The 24,951-nt window shown below is 35.1% G+C and overlaps 1 protein-coding gene across 1 annotated transcript; it reads left to right on the plus strand.

The window, feature by feature from the left end:
* The first annotated feature begins 404 nt into the window (after positions 1–404).
* Positions 405–22,245, plus strand: LOC144975073 (uncharacterized). The gene is made up of 10 exons (XM_078918768.1): positions 405–621; positions 2,992–3,160; positions 3,341–3,489; positions 5,228–5,345; positions 7,350–7,408; positions 8,247–8,363; positions 9,972–10,058; positions 13,161–13,236; positions 15,017–15,118; positions 16,619–22,245. The coding sequence occupies exons 1-10, from the start codon at positions 511–513 to the stop codon at positions 16,693–16,695; spliced, it is 1,065 nt and encodes a 354-aa protein (XP_078774894.1). The 5' UTR covers positions 405–510; the 3' UTR covers positions 16,696–22,245.
* Positions 22,246–24,951: the final 2,706 nt, after the last annotated feature.

Below are 24,951 nucleotides of genomic sequence, written 5' to 3' on the forward strand. Positions count from 1 at the left end.
TTTTAAATTAATTATAGAAACATTATTCTCTGTGAGGCCAATTTTGGCCAAATCGGTCAGGCCAATGACTATCCAGCAGCCACAGTAAGAATCTCGGCGCCAGATTTCGAGCAACTCTCATCAAGACTTTCCTAGAGTAAATAAACGCTGTAAATGATATTATTAAGCCGTCAAATTGCCATAAATTTTATGCCTGTCTTTTTCTGATTATGTCTAACCTATAACAGGCTCAGTATCAATGTGGTCAATATTGATTAAGGTAAGTTTCGACGATATTTGGTCCTTTTTAAATATTTTTATTTCCGGTGGACTGAATACACAGCTGTGTTTTCAGTCCACTGGTGTACTGAAAACACAGTTCCTCAATAACAACAACAACAACAACAACAACAAAAAAAGAACAAAAAAAGTTTGATCTATTTTTAGGTTGTTTGATCATGTGAGTGAAAGATATGATACAACATGGTGGAGCGAACTTCGGAGACTTGATTGAGATGTGTCTTTTTCTCGATGGCTAGTCAAGATAGACAAAGAAGTTCTTCCTCTTCTTCATCAAATGATTATTCTAAATATGGGATTACAGACGAACCCAAACGTACTACCAGAACTGCTTTGGGGAAGGTAAAAATTAAAATTGTATTTTACTTTTACTTTTTTACCGTTTGTTAATTTTTGTACTTTTGGTGTTTGTTGTTGCCCTCGTCACCATAATAATAATAATAATAATAATAATAATAATAATATCGGGAGGCCTTCCGAAAGTTCCTACACATCCCCAGTATTCTTGTGTTTTATAATGTTCTAGTAGAGGGTTTGGGAGGGGGGAAATATTTTATTTTTTAAAAGTTTCCGCCCTCCCTACTAGAACATTATAAAAAAAGTTTCCCCCCTCCCAAACCCCACTACTAGAACAAAAATACTTGGGATGTAGGAGCTTTCGGAAGGCCTCCCCTGAAAGCTCCTCGTGCTAAGGGAAACATCTCAAATATCCTTTCAAACAACTCAGCCTCAACTACCCCTAAGAAAAAAGGAGTGTCTACGTACACAATAACCGGGCACCTATCCTCAGGATCTACGAACACGGTAACCGGTAACTGGTTTGCCACTGCAATACAAGCAAAGAATGGGCCTCTCTCTCTCTCTCTCTCTCTCTCTCTCTCTCTCTCTCTCTCTCTCTCTCTCTCACTCTCTCTCTCTGTAGTTGTGTGTATTTAAAAAAAAAATCAAACAATACAATTTAACCCGTTTAAGACGAGCTTCAATCTTAATTTCACCGAACACCAGATCTTAGTTAAATTATCATTAAAAGACAAGCTGTGCGATTTTTATTGCTGTTATACAAGGTAACCTTGTACAGCGCTTTGGGAGGGAGGGGTGAGGGGCATTGGTGCACGGTTGACTTATGACCTTGATCTTGTCTTTCTTACCACACCCCCCCCCCTCCCCTATGTGTCTATGTGTGTGTTTGTGTGTTAAGGCAGAATGTAAGCAGACGGCCAAATGCCTGATTAAATTGGCCAAATAGAGAATCTATAATTTGGTAATAGACACCCACTACCAGGTGTCTTGTCATTAGCCTAGGCCTAGTGAGAGACAAATCCTACATGTATTTGCAAACCGAGTCGAAAGTTTTCGTTTTACAATGAGATGCGAAGGGGTTGGGATGACACTATGACGAGAGAGAGAGATAGAGAGAGAGAGAGGGGTGGGGGGCATGGGGGAAGATGGAAGAAACAATGGGTCGCCTGATGACGTAGATCAAATGGGTGATACGGATGTGCTTTAATGTGGTGTGTGCGATTTTAACCTCTTAACAGTAACACTGATTTTTTTTTCATCCAGATAAAAGTTTCTCTATTGTTAATGCTGAATAAATCGTTTCCACCAATTAACTGTCAGGATTCCTATTCCCACTAACATCACTCCATGTATTACAACTATGTTTTCATTGAAGTTTTAGAAGATGTTGCAGAGCTGCCAAGTGTCACGGAACTTCCGTGACAGCCACGGAAATAGTGTGCTTGCCACTGACAAATGGAAATGGTCTGAAAATACACGGAAGTGGTGCTGGTCTATTTCGTTATGTTCTCTATGGTCATTCAATACACATTTTGTGTGTCTGTTCAGTCACATCAAAGTGTATGCAGTTGATGTCGAATAATATTATATTTTAGGAAGGTCAATGACCCGAGATATCGGTAGTATTATTGTGTACTCTGGGCTCAATAACCAATTTATCAGTAGTATCATTTTGTAGTGTGGACTACTCTCCCTTTTAATTTTTGCAGTGTGTATGTGTATGCCAGTGTGTGTTGGGTTGAGTGGGGGGGGGGGGGGGGGGTCCTTCAGGTCTAAATCCATCCATTCAATGCCTTGCTCTAAGACTGTCAGGGCCTGTGACCTCTATTATTATTTGACCCCCCTTTTCAATCAATCATTAAATTTTTACACATACTGTATCATTTGAGTACTTTTGTGTCATTACCACACAGACCGTCTATAACTACAATTGTCATATATGAGGAAATAGGTAAGAAGTGATAGTTTTAAGTGTTCTAATATGCTAATATAGTTATAAATTATACGCATGAGTTCATTAACAATTGTCTAGATGAAGTTGTCTGTAGGTCTAAATAGACTTTTATGCGTCGCTGAAGTGCCACTGAAATGAATGTCAATTGTCCCCCAAACGGATTTTGGCAAGTTGGCAGCTCTGATGTTGGTCATCCTAATGGAAAGATCTGCATTCATTTTTTTAAAGACCAACATAACCTGGTTTAAGGGCTCTAGTCTAAAGGTTAAATTATAGTTTGCTTTTGTAATTCTTAAACCTAACAACATGTTTTTATATATGTTAAATTCTTTAATAATGAAACCTGTAAGATAGGATTCCAGGTTAGAGTGAAATCAAGCCCTGATACTTAAAGTAAGGGTTAATACCTTAAAACTTTTAAACATAAATTTTAATTATTTCCTTCTTCATCTTGTCAGACAAAAACATTTGCAAGACTACCCCAACGAGAATGGCTCTTCCTTGCTGTGTCCTTCATCAACATTGTGACAGCACTTGGACTTACTGTTTTTAGTTTCGTTCATGTTTTAGAGAACGAGCCGGAATCTGCTGATTTCTCCTTTATTCTTCTCCTTTTGGTCAATTCTGGTTGGTGAAACAATTTATTCTTTTCAACCTTTTAAAAATAGTCCTGATATTTATTTTAAAATATCTTAACTAACACTCCACCACAATATTATAAAAGGATAGTTCTTAAATTTGAAGTTATTTTATGCATTACCCTTATTGTATATGACATGATTTAAAGATAATTTTACTGCATTTCAGTATTTACAATATTCTACATCATTCATGGAGTTTTGCGAGAGAGAAAGTATGAGCTTTACGCTTTCATGGCAGCCATTGTGGTTGTGGCTCTGTATTGCATCTTGGAGTATTTTGCCTTCAACACTTCAGGACAGACAACAGTCAAATTGGTGGGTTGTTTGGCATTTGAATAAGTATTAGCCCATGGCTAGGGATAATATAGAAGGGGAATGGGGACTAATATTTACTTTATGAATTGTTTTAGACGGCAAAATTGGAGAGTGGAAGAGGTAATGCACTGCATCATGGAGGACCAAAGTTTGAGCCCTAAATTGTCTCCTTTTGGACAACATGGGTGGTTCCTGTTGACATGAAATTTGGATATCATCTTTAGTCATCTAACCAATAGTATCTTATAACGCTCACAGTTTTTAATAATTTTTTTTTTTTTTAATTTTCAAAAAAAATAACATATTAAACCTCAAAAGACAATAGTTAAAAAGATAGAAATCCTTTTGAGGGTTAACACCCATATAGCTGGAGAGTATTCAGGTTTCTGCTCCATTATGAAATTGCTTGCTACCACTTTGGGTGGGGTGCCTGTCAATTGCAAAGTTTTCAAAACTATAATTAAATAAGACAATACAACTCACTCATTACTAGAAGAACTAGTAGGGGTAGGTAATGAAAAGAAAACAAACAAAAAAAAAAGCCTAAGATTGAGCACATATTCAGAGCAGGTGTGCTTGTTTGCATGTTGAATGGTTTACTTAAGGAGTTAATTGGCCCCTAAAAAAAATGATTATGTCAGTTTTGATAACTAATAAGGAATACTTTGGGTTTTCCATTTAGCTAGATATACATCAAGAGACTGATGTGATTGGAAATGAAAAATATCTGTCTTTACTTTTGAAGTCAACAAGATGTTTTTAACTCATGCTGTCTGTCATTTCTTCTAATACTATTTGATTACATTAAAAAAATAATCTTGGTTATTGGAATGTGTGTTACCATTCTATATCTTTGTCAGATATATTTGTCGTGCTATTATTATTCTTATTATTATTATTATTATTATTATTATTATTATTATTATTATTATTATTATTATTATTATTATTATTATTATTATTATTATTATTATTATTATTATTATTATTCCACCCTAATCTTGGAAAACCCAATATAATATCTCAGTGAAACATTATCATTCATTATTGTTTTGAACCCATTGAATAAAATTTTATTCAATATTTCTGTTCACTTGTATAAAGACAGCTGATCGGCCATTTGAAATAATTTTTTGGTGCATGAGAATATTAATCCAGGATAAAAATATTAAATTCCAAGTGATATGGTTTCATGATGAGGAAAATGTTTTCTAAAATGATCATTGTAAATAACTTGAATTCATTACAAAATAAAGCTAATTGGTTATGAATGATGTGTACATATATGCAGGTCTGACTTATGGGCCAAGTTTATCATTGTTGTAATAATGGACAATATTTTGCGGCATTTTTTGAGATTTCCATTACAACATAACAATGAGCCCATAAGGCATCGGGTTATCAGACCTGCAAATAAGTACACATCGGTTATGAAATATCTAAGGATATTACTTTGATTGGATATTTTTTACTGTGGTGTCAAGTGGTGCATTACAATAACTCATTTAATAAATCAAAAGCCTTGAAAGAATATTGTTGTTATGATTGTTATTATTACTATTATTATTATTATTATTATTATTATTATTATTATTATTATTATTATTATTATTATTATTATTATTATTATTATTATTATTATTATTATTTTTATTATTTTTATTATTATTATTGTTGTTGCTGTTGTTGTTGTTTCTGTTTTTGTTGATCAATTTTGTTGTTACTACTTTTCCCCCAGGTACGTGTTATTGTCGTCATAGTAATGGCCCCACCAAACATTGTCCTGGCGTATCTTGTGTCAAGAGGATTTGGTTATTTGGAGTTCCGTATTGTTGGTGCCAATGAATATTTACAACGTATGTATGGATATATTTATGTATGTATATGTATTCTTGTATGTATTCATGTATGTATGTATGTCTGTCTGTCTGTCTTTGTGTGTGTGTGTGTGTGTATCTATTTATGCATTTATATCCAAATTGTAGAATTTAGATATATAAATATAAGGGAAATTCTAATGATTTCCCCTCAAAACATGCAGATTTCTTGTTTGTTTCCTGTGGCAAGTCTGGATTATGTATATGTAGAAGAAAAGTAATTTTTTTTTTACATTATCATGAAGCTTAGTGGTCCTAATTCTCTCGAATCCAATATGAATGGAAATGGACAAATTTAATTATTTGGTTTCCCATTAATGTATGCACAAGAGATTGATTGATGGATGTCAATGGGAATGGAACAGAATGAAAGAAGGATAGATTCATGCCTACACAAGAAAGTAAAAAAAGGATACATTTGTATACAAGAGAGTTAAAATGATTTGAGTTATGTTTACCTTAGGTCCTTCGTTGACCATCTTCTTGTGATTATACAAATACTTGATTGAACCCATGACTGTTCAATACAAAGGTTTTGACTGACCGCTCATGTTACCACATTGTTCATTTTGTCTTGTACCATCGGGTGGGGTCTTTGACCTCCCATGACAGGCAGACATGTCACTCTTGTCATGTCTTCTATCCTTTTATATCTAATTTTCTTTGAATGAGGTTGCTTGGTTTTGTCCTGGCCCTGGCAGGAGTCATTTGCTGAGGAGAATGCAGTCAATTGTATAGTATTTCTTTTGAAAGATGATTTTTTTTTCTTGTAAATCATTTCTTTATCGTACATTGTTATAGCTTTTGTTTCAAATGTGCTATTTTGCAATCATTTGAGTGCATTTCTTCTTATGTGATCCTGCACTCGTGTCCAGATAGGACTTTAAGTGAATTCAAACCAAGTACACTGATAGTTTTCTCTTGGAATCCACTTCTGCTCCAATTTGAGCCAATCCCTTTTGCCTGACATTTTATGAGATACTTTAAATTGTATATTTATAATTTTTGACTACTCTATTTTATCAAATAGATTGTTTGTTTTTTTTTAATGAATTTATGCACACTCCCTCCCCTCCCCAACTTCAAGTCAAACTTTGGCTCCATGATGAGCCTGGCATATCTCTGTCATAATTGTTGTGTTATTTTATCATTATTTTTATAATGGTCTTTTCAGTCAATTCATATGTCATATTTGTCCACATTTAGTGTCAGAACTTTGTCAACTTTGTTGGATGATTTGCTTGTTTCATTGTTTGACTGTCCACACCATAGATAAAATAAAGAAGGGGGCGGGGGTCTTCAAAGTCTGAATTCCTTTTTTTTTTTTGCAATTAAACTGGAGCTTACTTACCATCGAGGTTTTCTTTAGCCTTTTCTCGTTCTGGGTGGAGTTCCTGACCTCCCACAGTGGGCAGGAAGTCACTTACTGTGTCTTCTATCCCCCTACATCTGTTTTCAACATGCTTTCTGTAATTGTCTTGGAATGAGATTAATTGCTTTTGTCCTGCCCTGGCCGGACCCTGACTGGGAGGGAAACCGTCCAATATGTATAGTAGAGCTTTAGGAGATGATATTTTTTGTCTTGTAAATCATCTCTCTGTTATGCACTGTATTATTTTTTATTTACACATATTATGATTTGTGTGTTCCTCTTGGTGGGGACCTGTGCTTTTGTCAGGATTAGACATTTAGGGGATCTCAAATTAAGAACACTGATAGTATGCTCTTGGAATCTACACATGTTCACTATATGAACCAGTTTCCCTTTGTCTTACCTTTTTTTATGTACTTTAATTGTATTACTAAAACTGGTTTACAATCCAATTTTCTTCATTTTTACTGGCGCTGATATAATCCAAATGTGTTGCAAGCGCTAAAACCTTTAAAAACATAAACAAAAAAAACACCATATCCTAATATTTTCCTCATTCAGTGGTTCATGCATATTAAATGAGTTTGTTTTCCACCACTTTTTATCCATAGGTTTGTACAGAGAAGCAGACATTTTTTCGTGTCTTTTGAAATTTCATCTTCAGACAGCAGTAAGTTGCCATTCTTTGATTGCTATGGTCAATGTATAATTGTAAATGTTAAATTTGAACTATGTCAGTACGTGACATCTACATAACAGGCAGGAGGTGAAAATTTTGGATTTATGGTGAGATGTATGGGAAAGGTATCCAGCAACTTTTCTGAAATTTCATACTTTTTCAACTTGTTGTAAAAAATATTTAGAAGTGAAATTAAGCTTTGATATTTCCCGAAGATGTACATAAACGGTTGATTTAACCATTTATGACAAGAACTCATTTTCGAAATAAATTGACCTTCTAACTAAGCTTCGCAATATCTCAGTTTGAAACTTTCACCATCTGACTGATTATGTCATTCACTGTAACATATTCTAATGGTAAATATGGAGCCATAACGCTTTTTAAAACAAAATAATTTCATTTAAAATTTGTTGTTGCAATTCTTATTTCTTTTCCCTTTTTTCCGTTTTTCTTTTTGATGATTTTAAATATTTTAATGGCTAAAACAACGTTTAATCAAAACAATGTATTAAAATAATTATGATGGATACAGGCTTTCAAAGGCGTGCAAGGGATAACCAAAAATTCCTTTTTTTTAATGTTTATATTTATTTATTTACTTTTTTTTATATACATAACCACACCAGTAGTCCATAATCAAGAAGTGTTGTTGTTAAAATATTAATGATTTTATTTGCTGTAAGTATAGGATTGTCCACTGCTTATCCTAAAAAAAAAAATGAATCTTTTATTATATTTCCCCCCCCCCCCCCCCTCCACTTCTCGTGATCTTAGATCACATTTTTTAGAATAAACATGACATGTACATTTTTTTTCTCTTTCTCAGTGCAGTGTAGTTGTCCTTGTGTTAGAAGATGGTACAGATATCTCTACTCTTGAGACGGTCACGCTTGCTGTGGGAATTCCATTCTCATTTTTTTGGTGTTTGTTTGGTTGGGTGACGGTACGTGCATTGTTTGGTTTCGCTTTGTAAACATGTTGATACAATAATTTTTAAAAAGCCATCTCACTTTGACTTGAAAAGAGAGACAACATCCCTGATTTTGTAAGCTGGGGTAAGATCATTGCAGTTAGCCCTCGGGGAGATGCTTTTTACACATCATTTTTCCATCTCATTTGATAAAAAAGTAAAGTAGAGTTTAATTGTCTATCACAAAAACGTGGGGGAAAAACGAAGTGAAAGTACAAGTATATGAAAGGCTACATGTGTTATCAGCATCAAGAAAACAAATGTAATGTGTCAGGATGTCCCCTCTATACCAGCAATTTACATTGACAACGAGGACCTAGAAGTCACTGATCACTTCACATACCTGGGCACAACCACCACCAGCAACCTCTCACTTGATGCAGAATTAGACAAGCGCATCGCCAAAGCTGCCGCTGTCATGGCACAACTGAGCAAGAGAGTGTGGACCAACAACCAACTCACTTTGAACACCAAACTCAGAGTATACCAGGCATGTGTACTCAGTAGCCTACTATATGGCAGTGAATCCTGGACAACATATGCCAGACAGGAGAACCGCCTGGAAAACTTCCACATTCGCTGTCTACGACGAATTCTCGGCATCAGGTGGCAGGACAGACTCACTAACAATGCAGTGTTAGAAAGAGCGAACTCCCTCAGTATGCATCTCATGCTCTGCCAGCGACGTTTGCGATGGCTTGGTCACGTACACAGGATGGACGATGGACTCATACCAAAAGACATCATATACGGTGAACTAGCTTCTGGACGGCGACCAACTGGCCGTCCAGCTCTACGCTTCTATGATGTCTGCAAACGAGACATGAAATTGACAGGCATCGACTCAAACACCTGGGAGTCGCTTGCTGACGACCGCAGCCGCTGGAGATATGCGGTGATGGAGGGAGTGAAGAGGGGTGAGGAGAGGAGAAAGATGAAGTTTGAGGAGAGGAGAACAAGGAGGAAAGAGAGGCAGCAGATCCAAATACCAAACACACAGTCAAACTACTTGTGCAACAACTGCGGTAGAGACTGCCATGCAAGGATTGGTCTGCTGAGTCACACCCGTCGTTGCTCTCAACAGGACTGATGAGACTAAAGTCATACAGGGCGCAAACCATCGTCTCTTGAGACGGAAGGATGCCTACTACATGTGATATCCTGTATGTCCACTTGATAAGAGTTTGATACAATGTTTGCGACTATCGTAATGGGTTATGTTGTGCATTGTTATAATTTTATGAAAATAGATCCAATTTAAATATGTGGCATTTAATTCATAGTAAATAACAATAGTCAAATGGATTGGGAGCTTCAATTTACTTAATGAAGACAGATTATGCGGATGTTACAGATTTACCCTTTATCAATAAAATAACGCCGTTCTCTCATCTCTCATTAGTTTTTGGTTTTTCATTCACCATGTTTTGTCAACAAAGGGGATGCCTGTAATGTCCACATTATTCGTCTTCATTGATTAAATTGAAGTTTCAATTCCAATTGACTATTGTTCTATAATTTAGAGATGTAGGGCTTTTAAACTTTAAGAAGTCGATAAATGTTTTAAAATTTCTATTTCAGTTGAGAAGAGAATTGAAGCATTGTGTCATCATTTTTGCTGTGACAGGCTTTGTCAATCCTGCCTACTACATGTACAAAGTGATAAAGGTTGGTTTTTTACGCACCCGACTCCTTAGTCCCCTCAGTAATGAGGCTTTTAGTACCTGTCACACGGTCAGGGCACGAGTGTGCACGGTTCGGACCCAGACGGCGACACTTATATAAAAAAAAAATAATAACAAAAAGGGGGGTGAGGCTGACTGCCAAAGATTCACAAATTATGAACACAACAAGTCCGAGATTTAAGTGTATATGATATGAAGTGTTTATTAATTAATGTAATGAGCTGGATATAAATGAAATGTATATGATTGAATATAGCAGATGAATCAAGATGGTATGGTGGATGATGATAATGATGATGATGTTGATGTAATGAATGTTATCAAGATGACGCTTCTAAGTAGAATTATGATATTGATGATCTAAATGTCCAGATGAATGACACACAGTACCAATGTATTAGGTTCCAGACAATGTCTGTTATCAAACAATGGATTGTTTTTCAAATCCTGTATAGGTCACAGTATGTAATTATGTCTATTTTGTAACAGGTTTCAGTTCTTGTTTTTGTTCATTAAGTAATAGGTTTCAGTTCTTGTTTTTGTTCATTAAGTAATAGGTTTCAGTTCTTGTTACTAAAGGTTATACGTTATAGTCAATGTTCATTGATGTTACAATGAGTCACATAAAGGTGACTTGATGGTCAGGTAAAGTCACAAAGTTAAAGAAAGGCCAGATCTCTAGATTTGGGAAAGAAAATGAAAACAATGAAAATCAATTCTTAAAAATATCAACACTAACATAAAACTCAGTATTTAACCGGATAATTAACACATCGCAAAATAGCACTGGAAACTTGGATATCATTATTATCCTTAACAATCTATTAAATCAGAAATGCCGATAATCACAACAGAACACAATATTTCAATAGATTACAAATAACACTGAAATCTCACCAACAGAGCACTACTCAAAAAGAAATCAAACAACATTAATTTCTGTTTGGTAATACTGTCTCACAACAGAGACAGGAGTTAGAAGCCGTGATAGAACGTTACTATGGACTTTCACAACAGAAAATACAAAACGTCCTTCTCCACCACGGACTTACAGCAGAACTAAAGATGAAATTAAAAGTCACTATCTTTACCATCCCTATTCGCATGAATCATGGAAAAAACTCGAGGCGAAATGGGGGTGGGTTTTGTAATTTAATGTTCTTCTCCCCCTAAACATGTTTACCCCTAAATGAATACAAAGCGCGTACGATGGATGGATCGTCACGAAGTCAACCATGGTCTATGGAGACAATGGCCATTCGCAGCTCCGATAACGTCAGGGATTAAATTGGGGATGTCGAAGATCAGACTCTAAGACACGACGGAAATGCTACACCCTCACGTTTTAGAGTGACAAAAGAAATAAATCAAGATAAGGTGGATGTCCTGAGTCGTGCATACCACAGGTACTTCCCTACAGCATAAAACGCCATAAAACGCAAAGGCATTTCCTTACAGTACCTTTTTAAAAGTTGATTTAACCTCTATAGAATTTTCATGTATTTTAACTCGCTACTTTTCCAAAAAGTGGTAATGGAGACTTTGATTCAGTGTGACTGTTTTACTTACATATCACCACAACTGAATCATAGGTAACACCCAAAAGTTTTGTGATTTCAAGTGAGTTAAGTATATATGTGACCAACTGCCTTTGATTGGTATTATATCAGCAAGAACAGGAGGCATAAAAGTGAATTTTAAGTCGAAATTATGAATTTATGAATGAGATATATGTACATCATTTAAAAGAATGAATTTGTTTCCTATACTGCAAAAAGATAAAATTCTGTGGTTCTGGGTTTTTAACTTTTAATTCAATTTTCAAAATATAGCTTACTCCAACATAATTCGTTTTAGAGATGGTTGGGCACAACTGAAATATTTTTAAAAACTGGAAAAGAGATGAGAGCTTGACAAATATAATATAGATAGAATAGTGTCTATGTATTAAAGAGATTCTCTAAACTTTTTTGGAGGACTTTTTTTCTCTTTTAATTTTAAGTTGTTGTTGTTGCTTTTGTTGATGGAAATGGAAATAAAAAGTAGTCCTTTAGAACCATACGACCAGTGGATCTAGGCTTTATCTTCTGGGCGCTCTTAATTGCTTATTACCATTTAGATAGCTCACTGGTCTGTCACTGTTACTGTTGCAAACAAAACCCAAAAAATTCCCACCAGATCTGGTCCAGGCCCAGTCAAACAATCACTGCTGGGTGAACAGCGAGAGATCAGGAATAGAGGGAAAAATAAAACGCCAAGAAAATTGACATTGCAGATTTGAACCATGTCAATTTACGTTAAATTCATTGCTTTACCAACTGAGCTACCAGGATACTTTGTTGATTGACAAACTTGTGTTTCAATCTCAGAAATCAATTGCTCAAATAAGAAATGGAATTTCAAAATGTTTTCACATGGGTTTGTACAGTTGGTAGAGCATCGCCTATTAAGTAAAACGACAGGTACTTATCACTGCGACCCGTTGTCCACCCATCTGTGGTTGGAGCCAAAAGCAACACATTGATGACGAGAAATGATGCATGCTAGGCAATATTACAATCTTTTTTTGACAAGAAATGTTAATGATCAGATAATGCAAGTAAAGTGCCTTTTGCAAGGACTTAACTATGCACCACTCAGAGCGGGACTCAAACCCAGGACCTTCAGATCTGAAGATGAGTGTCATACCACAAGAACTCAAAGCTGCACAAGATACATTAGGAAGTTCTGTCCAATAGACTAGCGTTTCCCTTCTTATAGGTAGCTAGCAAACAAATGTCAGTTTAACACTACAGAAACGAGATATACTCTGGCCCCAAAAAACCCCATGGCTTAGAGGGGTTAGAGTGTTTTTTTCTCACATTATGTTGACTGAACCCCTTGATTAGTCCGTAAAAAAAATAAAATAAAATTTCTTCTTTTAAATTATCATAGTGAAAATAATCTGACACAAACTTGAGATGAGAAAAGGCAATTTCCTATGTAAAACAAAAAAGATTGATTTATTTTGATATTCTTCTCTATGACTATGATACTGATTACTGTCATTTTGTATTTGTGTTACATCTTTATTTTTTTTCTGTAGAAGTACATTGATCTTCAGAATGACGAGGATAGTGACGATGCTGATGATACTATTGTCTACTCTTTGATAGGAGCAGGTTAGTAGTAAAACTTTGGGATTTTGTGAATTAATTTCGCTATATTCGTCCTTTGGCACTATCAGACTTGCCAAATCCTATGAATTTTCCTTATTCTTACGAATTATAAGACCTCAGCTATGCATTTGTGAAATAGTCACATTAACTACTAATTTTCATGTTATACTGATTAATATTTTAATTAATGATGTTACCAGGGTGAGTCAAAAAGTAATGGGACTCTGCCTATTAGTTAAAAACAAATTGAATCAATACCAAGCATTATAATATCTCAAATTAAAGCTTGGTATTAGCCGAGTAGAATGCTACTTGTCAACATAGTCTCCACCTCTCTCAATAGCCACTGTTCACCTTTTTGTAACATCATGGATCCCGTCCTCATAAAACTGATTTGACTGAACTCTGAGCTAATTTTTCACTACTGCCTTGGCACCTTCATCATCTTCACAGCGATGTCCCCTCATTGCCTCCTTCAGTGGGCCAAAAAGATGAAAGTCTGAAAGCATCAAGTCTGGTGAATTAATAAAGAGGGTGAAATGATACAATTACCTCCCTTTTCCTTGCACTTGATTGTGAAAGGGCCGTTTCATGAAGAAATACTCGTTTCATCTCCAAAGCCAGTCTAACTCGACGAATTTATGCTTTCAATGGCTTCAAGGTCTATTTGTACCAATCAGAGTTATCAGTGGCTCCCTGCGGCGGGAAATCAATTCCTTCTTCGAAAACAAGAAATTCAATGACAGCTTTCTGTCGCTGACAGACATCTATGGGGGCAGCCATTTTGAACTGTCATAACTTTGTCAAATTTGACAGAATTAAAATTTTTAACTTGACAAAGTTTGAATAGTACATCTGTAAGTTCAATTTAGCCAAATATGACGTCATGAATAATGAATGAACTTAGTAGAAGATTTGTCCCATTCCTTTTTGACTCACCCACGTAGTGGTACAATAGAGGAAATCATTTAAGAAATTGTTGTCTTTTCTGACTTTCAGTCACTTTGACCAAAAACAAAAATTAAATTGTGCACTGCTCAACAAGTTTTTAAGATTTACACTGATGAGTAGCCTTCTATAGTGAAATGTTGGTGAGATAATTGGTGACTAAATTTTTTATGCTCACTACCAATTATTTTCTTAACTGATTACTAATTTTGGCAAAATGAGTTTGGCATATCTGGAAAATTTGCCTTTAGGGGTTTATTTCCGGAAAGAAAGAAAAAAAAATAGAAAATACATATAACTTCTTTTTAGCCCCATAATATGAACATTAGAGGTTACTTTTCTGCCATCTACATGTCCACTTTACATTCGGTCAGAATGTGTAAGGACGTTTTGTTAATGGACAGCAGTTTTCTCTCTTAACTCTCTCAATCCTAACACCAACTATATCCGTAGGACGCCCAGGGTTACTTTTACCCCATGCCTATTTATTACTTATTTTTCTGAGACAAATTATAGGCGTAGTATCAAAGCTATCAAAGCTAATGTTCTTAATTTTCACATGTTAATGGTATTTGAATAAAACTACATATGCATGTGCTCAATTTTAATACATTTTTTCTAATTTTGAAAAGTAGCAAAAATCTCTGGTTATGACCTCAGACCTAATGGTTTTCATCAAAATAGCTGAAACAGCAAAGTGGCTCCAGAATGATTGAAGCCCTAGTCGGGCTACTGTCGTCTATAATATGTTATCAGCTTAGAGTAAAACCAAATCTGTTCTGTAAAGAAATAAATAATTATTTGTTTGTTTGTTTGTTTGTTTGTTTTTCTCCAGTTAATCTTGGTTTGTTGGTGTGGCTGATGTTGATGATAGAGTTGATATTTGTCTACAGAAATTTTGGCAAAGGTCTCAGGGAGAGAATTAATTCCCTTCATGGTAAGTACAATCATAATAATATTTGCAAACTTTTTATAGTAATCAAAGGTCAATAAAATTGACAGGCATTTTTGTTTTTTGGGGAAGGAAAGGGGGAGATGGGGGGGGGGATGGGTACTGCAAACTTTGATTTTCTCCTCACAGTTCGGATTCTGTGACTAAACTTTGTGTAATTATCACTCCTCACCCGATTAATGAATTTTGTTTCTTAATGAAACCCAAACTAAAACATTATACATTATTGATGCATGTGCATGTTGAAATTGTTAAAAAGTTAAAATGAATTTTTTATCTAATGTACGTAACCAAATATGAGAAAATTTGCATGAAGATAAAAATTTCTGATGACTGAAAAAAAAAAAGAAACAATTAAGGTAGGAGCAGTAGTGATAGAATCATCAATTTCTCTTGTATGATGAGTGGATAAGGTTTGATGCATTTTAAGTAGAAGGATCCAGATTTTAAGCCGCCTCCTTTATGCTTATCTTATCCATCCCCAAATTGTGACATATTCTGGTAATTTAGTTTTTGCATCAATTTAAACATGTTCTCTGTTCTGGGGTAAGACAAAGTTTCAGAGTTTAAATTTGCTAACCTCAGGGTAAAATCATTTATACATGGCGATGAGAAATGAATGGATTAGAGAATTGCTAAAATAAAACAGAAAAAAAAACATAATTTGTGAGTAGGAATTTAACCTGTGACTTCGCTAAAGTTAGTGCTAACCCCAAAATACTTTAGATAGTGTTTAGATATATTCATTGTTTGCTTAAACTTTAATTGTGCTAATATGGTAAAGGAAGTTGATTTTGAAAAAAAAAAACATGTACTCCAATATGGCCACTATATTACTAAAAATTGAACACCATTTTAAAAGGAAATTAATTGGTCAATTGACTTGGGACACAGAATTTTAGCTTTAAAAAGCCATGGTCTTAAGTGAAATGATATCATTTCAATATTATTTTTTAATAGGATATTTTCCTTTCCCTTCTCCGCTACTTGACTAATAATGTATTAAGGGGTAACAAATTGGTTAATTTAAGACCCTTTATTTAACTTTACATCCTTAATTATAATCATTCAGAGTGAATTCCAAGTTAGTTGAACAAAAACTTCAAGAGATAACATCTTTAAAATCTTCATCATTCCGAACGAAATTTGCCTAAAACAAGAAAGAATAGAGATTTTTAAGATTAATAAATTTACCAATCTAAAAACATAAAAAATTTAGCTATATTTCTCTTCTTAGTTGAAAAAAAAAAACACGAACACTTTACATATAGAGACCATTCTAAAGTATGAGATCCTTAAGGTGTCAATGTTATCTATGTATTAAAATAGTGTACATGCACTTTAATCAGCAAGACTATACATCATCCTGTATCGACAACAACAAAATCCTTGGTTTTTATACTTTTAGTGGGTGCGATGATAATTTAATATTTTTAAATAAGTGTTTTTTCTCATCCTGGAACCTTTTTCTAATCATCTCTGCAGGACGTAAAGTCCCCAATGAGAAGTCCAGACTATTGAGAACAGACAGTAAAAGCCCAGACCCCTTGCCATCAGCGTGATCTACTGTAAATGTTAAGTCACACCCTATGACCTTGCCAAGTCACACCGGTCTGAATGTCTGTGTGGAACATTATATAAACACGAAAGCTGCCAAAAACTCAGATCTGTTAAAGGATTGAATACAATACTACTACAATTGTTGCTGCTACTACTTCTTTTGCTGATATGAATACTGCTACTACTACTAGTACTACTACGACTACTACATCTGCTACTACTGCTACTTCTGTTACTACCACTATTACAACTGCTGCTGCAGCCAATACCACAACTACAAAGACGATGATAAGAGCATTTTCGCTTAAATTTGAGTGGATGTTGCTGGATATAATGTCCCGTATCATAACATGTAGAGGTGGGGCTTCTTCATGTCGACATAATGTATCGCTGTTAGATATTCTTTTTCTGGTTGACTGAGGAAATGTTTTAGTCACAAACTTGCTTTGTTACACAATTCAACCATCATTGGAACTGCTTTATTCATTCTTTATTTATTGATTTATGTACTTATTTATTTTTTGCTGTTTTTCACCCAAATTGACTTGTGAATTGTAATCAGCCAAAGTGTTATGATTTCATTTTGTTGTTGTGCTTTAATTTTTTATGCACTTGCCTTATATCAGAGAGATTATACTTGTCAAGAGAATCCTTTTTCATACTTTAAAAAAAAAAATTGCTTTGTCTAGTTTTAATAATTACTGTAAACATAAAGGGTTCACATTTTTCAGCATGTGATCCTTAAGTGCCACATAAAAAATAATTTCGGAGTTATTACATTCACAGTAACCTATCATCATCATCATCATCATCATCATCATCATCATCATAGCTTGTCACTCTAACACCGAACTCACTCCACAGCATCTCTTAGATCATGATCAGTGGAGCTGGGCCCGTCCTGGCATTCTCTAAGAATGTGCTCATCATCTGCTATGAGTACCCATATGTACACAAGCTGGTCTCAGCCAGCCCTCACTTTTCATGCTTCCAGCTGTTCTCCTAAGTTTTGCCTGTGCTTTATTGAGTGTTACCCATTCACTGCTGGGCGGGCCAGTTCTGCAGGGCAGTTCTTCTCTTGGATCTTCAACGGCTTCATTTACATGATTGTCCCACTCCCTCCTGAAAATGCTCTTAATGTTGATTTTAATGAAAAGACTGTCTTGTACAGTGAGTGTTAAATACAATGAGATTAAATTTAATTAGAAGCGTGCTTCAACATAAATAAAAGAAGAATCCGTGATATTAAAAAAAAAATCATAGTTGTAAAGACAACATCTCATCTCAGTTATTGAAAACTCTCATGGCATGAAATATAAGTACCAGTCTCATTTCTGTAGAATTCAATTTCCTTTAAAGTATTTCCAAGAATACTTAAATATTTATTTATCATCACTACTTAATTTCTTTCATATCATTGTTTGTCTGATTGTGACTTCAGACCAATGACCAAAGGGTTTTCACCAGGAGCAGTGACAGAGATGTAACTCCAGCTTTACTCGAAGCTGGGTCACGTCTCTATTACATTTCCTTGGTGAAAATGCTAAGATATTTCAGGATAGAGTTTGCTGCTGTGCTGTAGTTGAATGGTTTCGAGATCACAACATGACATATAATAGGTCTGAGTGTTATGTATTTCACGATTAATTGATACTTGGATGTTGATTGCAAAAAAAAATTCAATGGTTTTCAAAGTTTTGGGTTAAGAACCCAGGGGTCATGGCCTGGGATTATTTGATTTTAAAGCATATAATTATAATTTCTTCTCTTTTATTTTTATTAATATATCTATCTAGTCAATTCTCCAAGCTTTTAGTCTGTTTGTGTGACAGAGTAAAAAAGTTTAGATAGCTTTTGGATGATTCCAATTATATTTTAATCTTTAAAGAGAAAAGATTTTTAAAACTACAACATGAAATTTACTCGACTAAAAACAAAATGTCAGTTATTTATTATTCGTTTTTTAACAGTAGTAACATTTCTATAGTATTATTGTTGTTTTTTTAAATTATCCTTAATGCTGATTCAGATATTTATAAGAAGATGATAACTACCCATGCCCCACATATACTCCCTCCTCCCCTTCTCCATTCATACAATCACGCTGTTCAACCATCTTTAATGACAACTTTGGTTTGGTTATTTTTACTCACAAATGTTGAGTAGTTTCACATTAAACATGTCCATAGTCTTTTGCTTAGAAGGAAACAATAAGATGTATTGATTTTTTTTTTTTCATTTGAATGTGACCCCTTTTACTTTTGATAGAGATCTTGCAGTCGTGACAATGTGGGTCTTGGTGAAGGATAAATTGGTCTACCTCTGATCTCTATTGAACACATATTTTTTTTCGAAAGTCCTTAAGTCTGATATCTAAATCTTTTAACCATTCTGACATCTTCCTTTTTACTGGGTGGGGTTCCTGACCTCCCATAGTGGGCAGGGAGGTACATACTGTGTCTTCTATCCCCCTATGTCTGTTTTCCAACATGCTTTCTGTCTTTGTCTTGGAATGAGATTGCTTGGTTTTGTCCTGGCCCTGGCTGGGAGGGAAACAGTCAAATGTTAGTTTTGGGAGATGGTATTTTTTTCCTTGTAAATCATCTCTCTGTTATGCACTGTAGTATGTTTTGTTTATGTATTATATATGATTCGTTAACATTTGAGTGTATCCCTCTTAGTGGAGTCCTGTGCTTGTGCCTGGACGAGAATTTAGGTGATCTCAAACTAAGTACACTGATAGTGTGCTGTTGGAATCTACATCTGTTCCCTATTTACCATTTCCCCTTTGTCTGCCTTATTCCTGGATGCTTTAATTGTTATTCTAGAACTTTTTACTATCCCATTTTATTCCTTTTTACTGGCGCTGATATGACCTTAATGTGTTGCAAGCGCCGTAAAACCCTTAAAAAGAAACAAATTTTTACTGGTGCTGCAATGATTTAATAGTGTTTCATTTGTTGTTACCCCATAGAAGCACATTAACAAACTTAATGGTGCAATAGTTCCGGGCTATGATCATTCACCAATCTTTGGGAGAATTTTTTCTTCCTCTCTGACAATCATTTCTTTATGTTCATTTTGTAAAGCATTTTAACTATTTGAACTTCTCCAACTCTGTTTGGAATCCTGTGCTGGTGATTGAATGAGTATTTTGTCGTGTCTTTCTAGCACTCGCGTTTACTGCCATTGGAATCTACTCAGTACTCAGTTCTATTTTTTTTATTATTTGAACTAGTCCCATTTTTTCTTAATTGGTTTGTGTGTTACTTCAACTGTTTACATTCCATGACATATTATCACTCCTAATGCCAAAAAAATATGAAATTTATGATATTTATTATCAAAAGATTCTTGCATTTCTTTTACCGTCCTTTTAATATATATACTATCAGAATTGTGGCTAGGCTTTGGCCTTTTTTAGCCCAATGGATTCTATACCGGTACGCAACCTTGTGATTTCTTCTATTCCTTTGTTATTTCCATGCACCTTTGTGACCAGGAATTTGACCATTTGGTGTGGGTCCTCCATGGGCCCTTTTGTTGAGATGGAGACAGGTGGATATTCATTTTTCAGAGAAATGATTTTGTAGATTTTTTTACCTTGTTGATCATCTCTTCATAGTAGATTAGCTAATGTGTTCGTTTAAATATAAATATATGTAAGCATTTGAGAATATCCCTTTTAGAAGATGTCCTGGGACGTTTGGAGGATGTAAGGTTAGAGGTACAGACATAACATCCTGGATATACTCCTTTCCCATGCTTGTAGTCCTCTGGAGGGAGAAGTTTAAACAATTAAAATAAAGTTTTAAACTATGTTTTTTGCCGGTTTTGAAATGACCAAAGAGTCTCTGAAGCGCCTTAAAACATGTAAAATCTGAAATCAGAAACAATTCTAGCCATTTGACTCAACAAATTTGTTATGTGGAAAAAGACCCAATGGTAATATTAATTTAAATTTGGAGTTATCCATTCGGAAAATATAAGTCATTGGACCTTCAGATTGAAGCCGCTATTCGAGATTCTAGTCTAAATGATAGGAATCTTGAATTTTGATTTCTAACATTTTTCCCCCACATGAAGTTAAAGAAATTGTTCATTTCCTCAATGATGTACAGTGGAACCCGCATAAACTCAACCAGCTTAAAGTCAACTTCTGCTTAAACTTAAAGTCAACACCTTTTGCTGGTCACAAATTTTCTGTTTTTGATCTAAGTGATAAAATCAACTGATCATTCTAGTTCTAGTCCAGTGGTGCTGGTTTTATCAGGGTTCCAATGTTATTAACTGGCTGGGTCCGAGTTAAGACTCTTAATACACACCCTACTTGAAAAGGTGATTATGAAACAATGCCAAAGCAAGAGAGAAAATAAAATACGGAAAAAAATTGCCTTGACTGATTTGGCAGTTTTGTTTGTTTGCTTGTTTTGTTTTTTTTTAGAAGTGGGGGGGGGGGGGGGGGGGGTATTTTGATCTTGTAATTTTCTTTCTGCTCTGTCTGTCAGTTTCATACACACCTTTTTAGATTTTTAACTTTAACCCATGCCAACTCCCTTTTTTCATCTGGTTATATTACTGGACAGGGGTCCTCAGATAAATCCTCGAGAAATCTCTAAACTGACATTGAATTAGAAGTGCCTTTCCTAATTTAAGTTAAAACATACAACTGGGGAATTGTTGGGGTTCTTTTTTTTCATCGAATCACAGGTTTCATTCAATCTGAGGTCCTCTGCGTGTTTTTGTTATATGTATTTAATGAAAGAGAAAATTGGTATGAATCAGAACTAGTGAGACAAGAAAATATGTATTTTTTTTATATTTAAAAAAGTTATGCACTTAAGCTAATTTTTTTTCCATTTCATTTTTCTTAAATTATTTTCTCATGTACTCCGAGTTTCATTTCATGTAAATTTTTCATTCATTCTGTATTCGGAGTGATACATGTATAAATGAATAATGCTTGAACACCGTAAATAAATATTCAAACCAAAGTTATGCTATACCTGATTACTTTGACCAAAATGATTATATTTTAAAATACTCAAGATTTCGTCCATATTTTGTTTCCAATCACATAAATAAGATTCATGAGATGAGGCTGTGATTGAAGATCATCGTCATTTTTCGACAGAGAAAGACATCAATGTTAAGGAATTCAAAGGATTTTATAAATAATCTAGCTTTCATCAATTTCTCTCTTTAAATAATGACAACATTTGGGAGGCTGGCATAACTGACAGGAAAATATGTATGGACCAAATGTCAGCCCGTCGTCTTTTGACACTTAGAGAAGCTATTCCTGCTACTCTTTTACTCTCAGATCTTGATCTATTTTTGGGTTATTTTTCAACAATATACTCGTAAAATCGAATTCCTTTCGTTTTAAAAATGTTTATTATTGATGCCTTTTTGTGTCGAATCATGAAGAAAACAACTTTTTTGCGACAGCTTCAAATCCCCAATTCACATGGCACACCTATATTGATTCATTTTGTATCTAAGTAACATTCTTTACAATATAAATAAAATATATCAGAATGGAAAGACAACGAAATGTGTCCTGTTTTTATTTTTTTTTTTTTTACATATTGATTTAATTCTGATAATAGAAACGTCATGGCCAGCTCAATATCAAACAATGGAAATTTTTAAAAAAGCAAATAACCCTTACTTTTTTTTCCAATTCTAAGTGGTCTGTTTTGATGCACCACTGTTGAAAACTGCATTTCTAATTCTGTAGAGTTGACCCACTGAGGACAACAATTATTATCTTATATTATAGCTATTGGCCACCGTTCCCTCGGTTATTTTGTCCTTGAAATAAAGAAGCTAGATCGGTAATAAATATCTTCTTCTTCTTCTAGGTTCCATGCCTGGTCCAGGCTTCGGATACTGCATGAATTATCTCTCTCCATTCCTCCCTGTCTCTTGCTTTTTCAAACAGCTCTTGGATTGTTAGGTTGGTGAAGCCCTTCAGTTGGTCTATGAGTGTTTTTCTTTGTCTCCCCCGGGCGCGTTTACCAGGTATTTTTCCACAACTTGCCAGGTATTCATTCTTATCTTTCCTTACTATGTGTCCGAAAAAGGATAGTTGTCGATCCACTATTAAGGGCATTAGTTTCCTTTGTTGGTATGTTTGTTTTAGCACTTCTTCGTTCATTTTGTGTGCAGTATACGATATTCTCTGCATCCTTCTCAAGCACCACATTTCAAAAGCTTCAATGTTCTTTTGTGTTTCTGCATTTGTAGTCCAGCTTTCGCATCCGTATAACAAGATTGGCCACACGTAGCACTTCAAGACTCGGAATCTAATCCCGAACGACATCTGTTTGTTTTTCAAAATGTTTCCCAGGTCCATGAAGGCCTGTTTGGCTTGAGTTATTCTTGCTCGTATGTCTCGGTTACATCTTCCATCTGTTGTCACTATTGAACCTAGCCGATGTAGACAGTGACCATGTCCCAGTTGTTTGTACAGTAAGGATAAAGTTTAAAGCTATTCAGAGAACAGCTGGTAGAATAAAGAGGGATTACAGGTTATGCAAAGACAATGGCATACAAACAAAAATGAGAGAAGAATTTGAAAATGCACTCATGATACAAAGCCAAAGTGAACCTGATAACGAAAAATGTGAAAAACAATTTGATATATTCCAAAAGTGTGTCAAAGCAACTGCAGAAAAGCATTTACCAATAGCACAAATAAACAGCAAAAAGGAATGGATGACAAATGAAATTCTAAACCTATTTGAAGAAAGACGAAAATGCAACAGAGGGTCTGCAGAATACCAAACATTGAACAACCACATTAAATCCAAATGCATCGAGGCACACGAGAACTATCTAGACTGGAAATGCTGCGAAATCGAAAGAGAATACAAACCCAACCCCCAACAAGCTCACCAAAGAATAAAAGAACTATCAGGGAAAAGGAAAAGCAAAGCAGCAGGAAGTTGTATCCAAAACAAACAAGGGGAACTGCTATTTGAAGAACAACATATAGAAAGCCGATGGGTAGAATACATAGGCGAACTGTACAATGATCCAAATAGAAATGAACCACCACTGAAATTCAAAGAACCATTAAGCGGACCAAACATCACCAAAAGTGAAATTGAACATGCCATGGAACGAATGAGGGATGGTAAAGCAACAGGCCCTGATGAAATATCTGTAGAGGTATTAAAAAGCCTAGGAGATCTAGCAATTGATGAACTTCACATATTATTCAACAATATATACAATACTGGGAAAATTCCAGAAGATCTCTGTAACTCTATTTTCATAGCAATACCAAAGAAAGCAGGTGCAGTCAGATGCGAAAATTTTAGAACTATAAGTTTAATAAGCCACATCAACAAAATACTGTTGCGTATAATTATCAACAGGCTAAGGAATAAGATTAACCCCGAAATCGCAGAAGAACAATATGGATTCCAACCTGACAGAGGGACAAGGAACGCAATATACCTCCTCCGTGTTTTAAGTGAAAGAGCTATACAGGTTCAGACCCCACTATACCTCTGTTTTGTCGACTACAAAAAAGCTTTTGATAGAGTACGCCACGAAGAAATACTAAAACAACTGCACTCCATTGGCGCTGATGAGAAAGACCTCAGACTCATGCAAACATTATACTACACCCAGCAGGCATCTATCAAAATCGGAAACTCTACAGGAAATTCCATTCCTATTAAGAAAGGAGTCCGTCAAGGGTGTGTTGCCTCACCAGATCTGTTTAATCTATACCAAGAAACAATCATGAGGGGCATAAATAATATGGAGGGAATAAAAGTAGGAGGTCACAACATAAATAATATAAGATACGCAGACGATACGGTACTCATTGCAACATCAGAAATCCAACTTCAAAAGATTGTTGACAAAGTGGTAGTAGATAGTGAAGCCAAGGGAATGGAAGTGAATATCACCAAAACGGAATGCATGGTAATACAGAAAAACCCCGAAAACAACAACACCTGCAATATAACGATTCACGGCGAGCAACTTACCAACGTAGAAAGTTTTAAATACCTAGGTAATAAATATGAATATTAATAAATACACACTGTTGATGGCTTGGCGGTACAATGTCAACCGTTATCATTGTCAGGACCAGATGGGTGATGACAATGCAAACCTATGGTTCTTGGTTTGTGTCCGCGGGTACATACATTATTCCACGCAAGTAGGGTGCGCATGAATACCTGGTCTTAGCAACTTGTCAACTGTGCCCCTTTTTGGGGGAAATTCTTGAT

The sequence above is a fragment of the Berghia stephanieae genome, chromosome 6, assembly GCF_034508935.2.
Source record: "Berghia stephanieae isolate SIO BIC M18660-M18661 chromosome 6, UCSD_Bste_1.3, whole genome shotgun sequence".
In the NCBI taxonomy this organism is placed as follows: domain Eukaryota; kingdom Metazoa; phylum Mollusca; class Gastropoda; order Nudibranchia; family Aeolidiidae; genus Berghia; species Berghia stephanieae.

Coding starts and splice junctions, on each gene's coding strand:
- LOC144975073 (XM_078918768.1), top strand. CDS start 511: ATGGCTAGTCAAGATAGACAAAGAAGTTCTTCCTCTTCTTCATCAAAT. Junction 3,490..5,227: donor GACAGACAACAGTCAAATTG/GTGGGTTGTTTG, acceptor CTTTTCCCCCAG/GTACGTGTTATTGTCGTCAT. Junction 8,364..9,971: donor GTTTGTTTGGTTGGGTGACG/GTACGTGCATTG, acceptor TTTCTATTTCAG/TTGAGAAGAGAATTGAAGCA.